Source organism: Cydia strobilella, chromosome 2 (assembly GCF_947568885.1).
Source record: "Cydia strobilella chromosome 2, ilCydStro3.1, whole genome shotgun sequence".
Lineage (NCBI taxonomy): Eukaryota > Metazoa > Arthropoda > Insecta > Lepidoptera > Tortricidae > Cydia > Cydia strobilella.
The window spans coordinates 5,388,255-5,399,356 of record NC_086042.1 but is presented as its reverse complement, the minus strand read 5'-3'; the positions used below and the strand labels follow the sequence as shown (position 1 = coordinate 5,399,356).

The 11,102-nt window shown below is 39.1% G+C and overlaps 1 protein-coding gene across 7 annotated transcripts in view; it reads right to left on the bottom strand.

Annotated features, from left to right (window-relative positions):
• Nucleotides 1-3,037: 3,037 nt before the first annotated feature.
• LOC134750648 (serine/threonine-protein kinase Doa) overlaps nucleotides 3,038-11,102 on the bottom strand; it is a 69,887-nt gene continuing 61,822 nt past the window's right edge. For 5 of the 7 annotated variants that reach the window (XM_063685907.1, XM_063685914.1, XM_063685891.1 and 2 more), the window contains 7 exons: nucleotides 10,693-10,783; nucleotides 9,918-10,097; nucleotides 8,635-8,764; nucleotides 7,580-7,724; nucleotides 6,390-6,495; nucleotides 5,598-5,745; nucleotides 3,038-3,372 (listed from right to left, as the gene is read on the bottom strand). In XM_063685907.1, the coding sequence (XP_063541977.1) occupies nucleotides 3,302-3,372; nucleotides 5,598-5,745; nucleotides 6,390-6,495; nucleotides 7,580-7,724; nucleotides 8,635-8,764; nucleotides 9,918-10,097; nucleotides 10,693-10,783 (871 nt within the window). In that variant the 3' untranslated portion in view covers nucleotides 3,038-3,301. Of the gene's footprint in view, nucleotides 3,373-4,005; nucleotides 4,037-5,597; nucleotides 5,746-6,389; nucleotides 6,496-7,579; nucleotides 7,725-8,634; nucleotides 8,765-9,917; nucleotides 10,098-10,692; nucleotides 10,784-11,102 lie in introns of all 7 variants that reach the window. The other 2 variants (XM_063685886.1, XM_063685878.1) reach the window with 2 other exon arrangements.

Here is an 11,102-nt window from a genome sequence, read left to right as displayed (position 1 = left end):
TTTCCCCCGCTTGTTTTAAAGGATAAAAGACAACTTTCCGAGCTAGTGAGGGGATAAATTCATTTGATTACGTTAAATGTTTCATTTGTTTAAATCTTTGGGTCTCAAACTTACACATCTATACCAAATTTCATTTTAGGTCTAGTAGTTTCGGAGAAAATAGGCTGTGACCGACGGACAGACGAAGATAAGGGTTCCGTTTTTTCCTTTTGAGGTACGGAACCCTAAACACGTTAAGTAAATAGATTACTTACCATTGACAACTATTTCTCTTTAATCTAAGAAATTATGAGTGAACTAAGTAAATTAATCAACAAACACTGTTATTAATGTTGGAATTCATTGGAAATAAGAGTTGGCAAAACTAGATAGTTTTGATAGAGGTATCTCGTAGGGAACACTAACTTCACTTCTACCCAACTTCGCCGAAATATTAACCCTTAATCAAACGGAACACTATGAGATTTTTGAAAACTAAGAATGGTTTTTAGGTAATTTGCGTACGAAAAAATATATTAAAAAAATTTTTGTGGGGGGGGGGGGGGGGTAAAGGGGTTTTGCGGTGGGAAATAATTTCCCTTTATCCGTTACGGAATAGCAAAATTTTTAATGAAGTGGGAAAAGTTTCCCATTGTCCGATACGGTTACGAACTTTTTGAAACAAATAAAAAGAAAATCAAAATAATAAACAAAAGAAAAATAAAACAAAAAGAAGGTACAGATTTTTTGTGTAATAGACAAACCGGCAATATTTTTATATATGGAAACAAATTAAAATGTAGGTGGAGCACAAACAATGGGAAATAATTTCCCACTTTTGATAAAACCTACCATTTCGTCGTAAGCTCAGGAACAGACAATGGGAAATAATTTCCGACTTACTAAAACCTTAAAATCTTGGCTAAATCATATCGTTATCACAATTCTTTTCAAGCAAAACACAGGAAAAATAAGTCTAGTCTATGATAGTAGTCAGTGTATGCATTTACCAGATTTTTTCGCACAACCTCAAACACAAAAAAAAAACTTGGTATTGCAAAAAAATCACGACAATTGACATTGACTTTGACCTATGGTCACAAATGGTGGCCATTACAAAAGATTTGCCATTTTTCAAATTCAAAGTGTTACTAAGATTTTAAATCTGTATGGTTGGTATCGTTCAGTGCTGCCATAAAAAAGCTAAAAAAAAATTCGTAAATTCATATGAAGTGGGAAATTTCCCGGTATTTGATTAAGGGTTAAAATAATAATTTTACCAAGAAAAAGATATCCATTGAATCCACAATGAATAAATAGAGTTGCGGTTTTAAAGTAAAAAAAATATGTGTAAAATAACCCGAATTATCCATATCTTATTCCAAATCCTAAATGTTGAATCAAGTACTAACGGCCATGATACAAGTTATTCTGAAATTACATTTAAAATATTATGATTTAATGTTAGTTAAGGCGAAATTATTTACTAAAGGCGAATTTGGGGAGAGGGGACATTGATAACGGGGTTTATTCTTAACATTTCTTAGGTAAGTAAAAAAAAGACTAGACAGTCGAAATCAAGGGCCTGGCACTCTCTGAAAGAGAGAGATAGTCTTATTGCGATTCCTATAAAAGGAGAGAGAAAATAGTGCCATGCTTTGTCTTTATCACCGACCGGGCATTTTTTCATGGTCGGGTTATGGCATAATAGCAAGGAGGCGATGGCGAAATACCGCAATCTATGAGTGAAAGAGAAAAAACCCCGCAATAGGATTATGCTGCCCAAGGGCCTGACACTCTTTGATAGAGATAGTCTTATTGCGATTCCTATAAGAGGAAAGAGAAAATAGTGCCATGCTTTGTCTTTATCACCGACCGGGCATTTTTTCATGGTCGGGTTATATGGCATCATAGCAAGAAGGCGATGGCGAAATACCGAAATTTATAAGTAAAAGAGAAAAAATCCCGCAATAGGATTATGCTGCCATATATGAAACTGTTAATCATACAATATGATTTCTCTTACCCCTGGTCGCTCGGTTTTATTTCTATATCTACTTGTATATGCTATGTCTATGGACGAAATAGATTTGAATGTAATAGGCCGTTATTTACATGGTTATGGGAGCCCAAGAGGGGGATTTTTATAGTTACTTGAGGGCGTCAGATTAAGATATGAGCGATACCTTGCTACCCCGTGGAGTCTACCTTTACCTCTTAGCCGTCTATGTTGATCCATCGGTTGGTGGGGGGTTCAACAAATTGTTCTGCTACACAATCTGCTTATTAAAGATTTGGTCATTTTAGTCCGAAAAAAGGTATCGTGCTAGTAATAGCATATTTGGTAATAAATATGCCAATTATTTGTACGAATTTCTTTAATCTGAAAATGTGAAAATCGGGTGTCAAACAAGTGATCGTCAGATTAGGAAATTCGTACAAATAATTGTCAGATCAAGTTACGAGCATTAACTTGGACTAGTTTTAGTTTTTTTTAACTCTCACCGAAATTTCAAAAAAATGTAGATGCTTTCCTGCTGGCTGGAAAAGAAAACTTTATATAACCGTTTTTTCTTCCTCTCATCTAATCTTTCTCTACGACGCTCGAGTGGCATCGCCGGCTCCCCAGCTAATAGGATGGCAAATTCAAAGAATAAATTTGTGTTAAGAGTCCGGGTAGACATGCAGGAAACTCGCAAACTATTTCATACATTAATAAAAAACCTTTTTTTATATTGAAGTGGCTCTGCACTTCTTTGCTCTTGCTCTGCACTCGGCGAGTCCCGCCATGTCTGGTCGCACCATTAGACTGCACATATTTTACAATTAATGAATCTTGGCTACTACTGAATCACCAAAACAATTGTTACGAGGGAGATGTGTTTCCCACAAACTATTTCACTTATCAAGTTTTCTTTAACTCTTAATTCGGCAGACTTTAAAGTGACAAAGTGTGGAAGTGCGTCAAAAATGTTGTAACGTTTAATTACACTCTGTAGTCGTTTGCATGTCTAATATCCATAATTCCCTCGCCCCCGGGTCAGTAAAAATGCGTGTGTAATTTCAGACCGACAGTCTTTATTTTTAATAGTTATTTATAAATACAAATGAGAAGTACCGATTCACAAAATTACCTAGATTACAATGTTCGACAAAATAATGATCACTTATCACTTCATTATAACGATCTATGTACAAGTTGGGAGCGGGCGGTCCACAGGCGCGTCGCCGTCGCCCCTTGGCCGCCGGCCTCGCGGCGTGTCGGGTGTCGGCCCCGCGGCGTGTCGTCCTCTTGAGGCCCCGCGGCCTCACACCCGCGGCCTCACCGCGATAGCGAGTGCGAGCGCTCCCGCGAGCCCGCCGACCCGGCTCCAGTGCGTGACCGGTCATTGCCTGTAACGTGCACAAAATAATTACTACACTTGGCCTATACAAATTTAAGTAATCGGTAAAATAAGCCCTCTTCGTCCATATTAGTTACAGATATAGTGAAACGTTCGTATTTATCATGCTACTTCAGTCAACCTCAGTACTTTTTGTACCGAGACTGACTGAAATAGCAAGACACGTACCTGTAAGCAGCGTACGAACGTTTCCGTGAAAATACGACGGAAAATAATGCACTACGTCTGTACAGTTAGTTTAAGAACGGAACGATTTTAATAACATAAAATCTACTCCTCGGTACGAACCGCGTTGTTAAAATTTGGAAAGACAGAATATCAAACTACCTAAGTCGGAAAAGAGGAAAATAGTGATGATAGTGTCAGAATTAAACTGTTTAAATGAAATGAATATATTTCACAATTCTTTTGTTAAGAAACGGAAGCTTTAAAACGACTTGTAAGAATTAAAATGATACTTAAAACATAAAACAACCAGGTATATAATTAACACGGAAGCGAGTAGATTAAGAGCACACCGACAACACAATGTAAACAATCATTTAAAATATCATGTCGCACTATGGTTTACGTGAAAACATAAATAAGCTTCGGAAACATCTAGAAGTGAAACAGGCCTGACCTAAGGAATGATGGCCTTGTAAACTGGTGTCCTATAACAAAAAACCATTCATCATAATAATTACACCATATATGTTCAAAGTAGCTTTCTTTAGATACTTTGAAGCAGACTGCGTTAAGTGTGTCATGTGAATCGATGTTGATTATGAGATCACTGTTTTGTAATACAATGTGATTTAAATTATGTACATTGAATTAATGATTTAGATTATCAAATGTGAATCAACACTAGGTGATGGCAGTGCACCTATGACGTGGAAGAAACATTATGAGTAAAATCAACTTGAAATTTTTGTATTATTTGAAATACAAAATAATTGTAAGTTGTCATTATGGTAACTGTAATCTGGCGTCAACGTTGTAGTACCTTTTTATTGAAAACGTAGATTTATGTCCTGATAACTGTCATACGTAGTGTAATGACTCTTTTTTGTACAAATTAAACACAAAACACAAATAATACATACAATAAATAGTACAGAATAGACAGAAAAAAGGCGAGGTGGCGCTATGTATAATAGTATTTTATACAATCGTGATATGATAGAGAGCTTTTCAGTCGAGTACCGTGTTTAAGCAACGAAGCTTGCTGAGTTGCTTAAGTTAAGGTACGAGATTGAAAAGATTGATTATATCACTATTGTATACAATACTTTTTCTACGAGACAAAAAAATAATGCTTTCAACTAGTAGAATCATATAGGTAAACAAACCAAAATACGCGAGTTGCCGCAGCCCGCGATACCTTCATACTCGTACGCGTCCCGGCCGCCGCGGGCCCGGCACCCCCGGCGGGTTGGTCAACGACACCTCCTCGTAACTCATGAGGCCCTGGTACTTGCTCCTTGCTAAATTCAATTTTAAGACAGTTTTTTTCTCGATTTTGGCCACCGTAGTCTATGGAGACTAACAAGCAACGCTAAGCTGTTTTCGTAGGGTATGGTTGTTGCTATATGAAGGGTGTCACATGCGCGTTTCTGACTTATGAAGCTATTGTTTCTACTACAACATAAAATAAAATGTTTTTGTTGGCCAACCAATCACAAAGCAGATGCGACGCATTTGCATTGAATCGAGTCTCCTTAAACAAGAAATATTCCAGCTAAATGTATGAAGTTCTATTTAAAAAAAAAAATATATTTGACTAAACCGTATCGATAAAATTCTTATGCTTGAGTCGGAAGTGCCATAGACTATACAACGTTGAAAAGAGTAAGGTTGTAGTGTTGCATATGAAGTTGTAATACACAGATTATACTCGACGAGTAGAAAAAAGTGATTACTTTTATACATAGCGCCTATTTTCTCGCATCATATTACAGATCTATTCACCACAGCTGACGTCAGATTCGGATGAAGTAATAAACCAGATTGTTGAGCCTATCATTGTGTAAATAATATTCTCTCATATCAACTTGTATGAGACAATTTGCGATTCTGTCGCTCAGCTGTTTAGCTTTGCAGGTGACGTGTTCATCAAGGGGTACTACAGTGTAGGTTGTCGATTAAGGTTAATTTCTAAACATTCTTTTTGTTTTTGTTTGTCGTCGATTCGAGTCGATCAAGTCGGTTTACGCTAGTTAGTATACGGACCTAATTTCTGGTGTGTGGGCAGTTTGCTGAAGAAGGGATGCTTGAGCGCCTCGCGCAGCGTGATGCGCTGGCTGGGCTCGTACTCCAGCATGCGCGTGATGAGATCAAACAGCTGCCGGTGCTCCTCGCTGTTGCTTTGTTGGTACCTCTGCAGGAACACAATGATCGCATTACTTACTAGGTTCACCTAATGCGGTCGGATGTCGGACTGGAGACCTTACGCGGTTTTCATAGTTTTGCAGATCCACACGGCGCTCCGGTGTGTGAGCGAGACTGCGCTAATCACGTACACGGCTATGTCCTGTTCGCACACCGGAGCTGTGTCCAAATCCGCATCCGATGTGAAGCGGAGCGCTTTAGGTTTCCATGTAGCGGCCGACCTATGTAATTGCCGCATAACTCGAGTTAAATTCGATTCGCATTAAACCACACGCAAGAAGTACTAGGGATGTCGATTTGTCGAAAAAAAAACGTTCAAATCGACGGCCAGGGTTAACTCATTTATTGTCAGAGGTTTTTTCTAATTGCTCCGACGGATGTAGCATCGATATAGCTAGTTAATTTGGGACTAATCAGAAGGTAGTCGGCAGTTAGAAACACCTCAATGCATACAGAGGGGATTATTTTTAATCAGATGCTTATCTAAATTAACATTGTTTATGTTACAAATCGTGCAGCAATCAGGGCACCAGTCAAGGGTAATGGAAGTACGCAACGCGTGCCACATTCTATGTGGAGCGCGCACTGCAGTGGAGCGTGGCGGCCATGGCGGACGACGGAACGGTTACTCACTAATAATGGTTTGCAGTTTTCTCTGACGTATCTCCCGGCTGATGACTTCTCGTCCCAGTCTAATTTGCCGTGGTAAAAGTATTTCGTTCTCGTTTTGCGTGCCATTCTGGAAATATACAAACAATATATTGGATACAGTTTAGTAACACAATAGTTCATTGTGATACAAATGTGCTACGTTGGTCATTACACACGAGGCGATATTGTGCGCGCGAGCTGTAAGCGAGCCCGCAATAAGAAAGCCGATGTGTGTAATGACCACTGCACACGCGTTTCATACGACGTTTTTCAACTTCTTAATTAATTACTACGTATTAATTAAAACGTTCTATAATATAATGAAAAACCGGTCAACTGCGAGTCAGACTCGCGCACGAAGGGTTCCGTACCATTACGCAAAAAACGGCAAAAAAAATCACGTTTCTTGTATGGGAGCCCCACTTAAATATTTATTTAATACTGGTTTTAGTATTTGTTGTTATAGCGGCAACAGAAATACATCATCTGTGAAATTCATGAGATACAGCCTGGTGACAGACAGAGAGACAGCGGAGTCTTAGTGATAGGGTCCCGTTTTTACCCTTTGGGTACGGAACCCTGAGCACGCATGTTTAATATCTAAAATTATTAGCCCAAAAGCGGTTTAACAACTTGCATGTTACGAGCAAGCGTGTTAAAAAATAAATAATAAATAGAGTACGTCATGTTCGCGTACGTCTGTATATGAGTAAATACCAGATTGTAACCAAATCAAACACGTTATATTGCTAATATTAGCTTGGATTAAGGAATGTTTTGTCTAGTGTGCCCATCGCGGGCATCGAATTTTGCCTCAGAAAACTATCTATTGTTAGACGCGTCTTCTTATTTATTATTGTTAAATGCCAGCAACACTCGCTACCGTATTTGCACAAATATTAATACGTCGTATTAAGTGTCTCTTTCCTACATATAAAAAAAAAATAAAGCCACGCGACAACGAGCTAGCAGACCGCGAAATTGCTAGAAAGAGAGCAAGTAGACATAGTGTGTAGGGAGTAGGGAGTGGTCCCGGTCTTAGTTTTCAATACAAACAGTATTGGAACCGGGAATTAATTCAGTAGCGGAAGCATTCCCTACTGGTGGGGGTCGGGTGGGTGGGTGGTGTGGAGCGTAGTACCTACACCTAGTATGAGGTAGTAGGACGGTACCTGTAAGGGATGGGCCCCAGGATGCGCTCCATCATGGCGAGGTGCTCGCGGTTGTCGTGCGTCTGGAACAGCGTGATGCCGAGGTGCAGCTCGAACATGATGCAGCCGATCGACCACACGTCGCACGGTTGCGACCATCCTAATTCTGGAATATCACAAATGTACTTATTACCTATTGAAAAAATATTATCGATTGTTTAGTGCGGCGTTTTAATTAAAAGACGCCTGTCGCCTAAAATTGTAAGTATCAAAAACTGCACTTCTAGTACTTTATTTCAGGTCAAATTGGATTGAATTTGCTACGTGAAGTGTCCTCATAATTAATTACATTACTTGTTATTAAATAAGCCAGAATACAATATCGATATTTTAAATATGAATCGGAAATGGCTTTAGTAGTTAATGTAGTTATTGTAAGTGTTCACAATAATTACATTGATATTACTTGAGATATTATAAGGCAAACAAGCAGATAGTGGCACTATGTTTAGAAATGCAGTAAAAGTAGCTTAAGGTCAAAGAGCGCTTACGTATCGCAAGATAACAATATTGAATAATACATATTATGACGCCCTTTACATTTTTATAGAATGGTGTCATAAGATTCATTGTGGCTTAATAAGAACATAATAATTACCACGACTTCAATAATCATCATCAATTGTATTTGTAATATTTATGTTTGTAAACTTTTCTTTCATTTTAATTTTTTAAACAGGTCGAACGTTCATCAAAGCTGGCGTGAATTAAAAGAATATGTGACAAAATGTGTGTACTAAAAAACGTACGTGTCAACGGATCGAAATGATAAATATAATTTGTTTAATTTATTTAATTCCAGTCAGCTTCGGTGAATCAACGGCAACGTGTATTACGTGTATTGATGAAGCATTAGTATCGAGTAGGCAGTGTTGGCCGAACGTCAATTGCAATTAACCATTAACCAGTACAAATTGAACCGTAAACTGTAACCGTCCGTTACTATTTACGGTTCAACGGTACGGTAACGTTCGGCCAACACTGGCGTATGGCATGGTGTCGGTGTCGGTAGTTACCTAGTATGACCTCGGGCGCTCGGTAGTGGCGGGTGGAGACGATGGTGGAGTGGTGCTCGTGGTCGAAGGTGGCGCTGCCGAAGTCGATGAGCCGCACGTCGCTGCGCTTCACGCGCCGCAGGTCGTGCTTCTGCAACCGAGAGAACAAGGGAGCTTGTACCGGGACCGGGACCGGGACCGACCGTACCCGTCCCAACGCACGCACGGCCCGAGTCGGAGCGCATTTGTACGGCCGTAAGCCGCAAGGCTCCGGACGGACTCCAATCGCTTCTGCCATTCATTATGTACATAGGCACCTAGAAAATGCGCTCTGGTGCGGCCCGACTCCAGCCGGTCGGTGGGAATCGTACATTATCTTAGGACGACCGATTTGATTATGCAGATTTCTTCATCTGTCCCCGTTTACTGGATTTCGCCGGTTTAAACTCGAATGGGAACTTAACTATTTTGGCACATTTACTCCTAGCAGGTTGTTCGGGTTGTAAACGGAGTAAATAAAATCTGAACAGATTTATTTATAGTCATCTCCTCTCATCTGTTTTTGGGTAAATGATTCGTCGTCATAACGATCTGTATTTAATCAATTTAATAAGGGTACTTGTAAAATAATGGTACTTTACACTATATTGACGAGTGTGATACTACAATAATAAAATAACACATAGTCATGGCCATGATGTCGAAGGATTAAAAGGAACCACACAGATGATCATAATAATAATGAAGAATGGAGAACCATATTATTAAAAACAATGTTAGGAAAAACCAGAAACCAAAGCAATGCATTCTGGAGTTACGTTACAGTGATAATATTCATGAAACCAATCCGTGATATTAATAAGCGTACAGTACCTAAATCTGTAAGTGGGCGAGACAAACGTCGGAGTCGTACGGATTCGCTCAATGCGTCGCAAAAGTAATATTAGAATTTCGAGTCATCAGGTACATGTAGAGGTGTAATATTGAAATGAACAGTTATATACAAGGAATCGTAAACAAAAACACCCAATAAATTGCGAATAAAACTCCTATCGACATTACTATTTACAATCGTAAATCCTGGCGTGCTTTCATTTCAGTTTGAATTACCAACAGCAGTGTCTGAACTAAGAACTACTTGAAAAGCATTTAAATAAATGGCACATAATTCTATAGACCAACTGGACAATAATATTTCTTCTGTATCCTATTATTAACGTGAATGTTCAGAACACGCGTAGGTACACGCCAGGTTAGAAAGAGTAATGTAACCCGTCCGCCGTCCCTCAGGCGCTTGTCCGTACCTTCTTAGAGCTAGCGTACACACTGAGCACCTCGTAGTCGGAGTCCACGAAGAGGATGTTCTCGGGCTTGAGGTCGGTGTGCGTGAGCTTGTTGTCGTGCAGGAAAAGCACCGAGTACACCAGCTGGTACGCGATGTGCCGCACATGCTCCAGCGGGTACGGCTGGTAGTTGTTGTCTTTCTGCAACGCCACATACGTAACACGTTAAACACATCATAATTATAACCCTCATCCACGCTCAACGTTTAACTATTTTATATTAATCGAATTTAAACTGTTGTGAGACATACTAATATTAAATCATTTTACGGTTTAGACTCATGTCGCGCGAGTGACTAAAACAAGTGAGTCTAAACCGTAAAATGATTTAATATTTTATATTATGTAGCTGTCGATTATTCGCGCACAGTTTTGGTGAATAAGCAAACTCAACATTTTCTTAAAGGAGCAATATACAAGTCAGAAACAAATTGTAGACGCCTGGAGAGTGGACACTCTCTTTACGTTGCTTTCTAATGAGCTTTACAACGGACAATTAGAAAAGGCGTTATCGCCGCGACAGACTATTTCTGAGAGTAAATTAGGCAATAAATTGACACGCTACGCTTCTTTAGTATGCGAGATTAAAATTTAGCAAAAATGCATGGTCTGTGGAGCGTGACGGCATTCGCAAGTTTCTTTTCACGATGTATCTTTTATATAATTGTGTAATTGTGTGCATGGATTTAACTTATTTTTCTTCACGAGATTAGTTAAAATGAAAGGTAGAACTTACCAGAAAATCGAATACGCTTTGTCCGAGCATTTCAAATGCGATGCACATGTGTCCGTGGTATTCGAACCAGTCCAACATTTTCACACATAAGCTGAAAGAGATACAACAATTTCCGTTAGTACATTTGCATTTATATCATGGGTATAAACACAAACAATTAGTATGAAGTCTACGCGCGAGACAAGAATCTGTAGGAGTCTAGAATGATTATCAAAAAATTCGGTATTTAGAAATAAATGACGTGGGAGCAGACGGTATTTTTGTGTTTTGAGTTGACATCAAATTCTTCATTGGCCACCGGCCAACCTGAAGCCATAATCTCGCTTATAAACGTGCAAGGTCAAATATTGTTACATTCGATTCTGCTTGATATCAAATAGTAAAGTCGTTACGCAAACTATTCCAAAAAT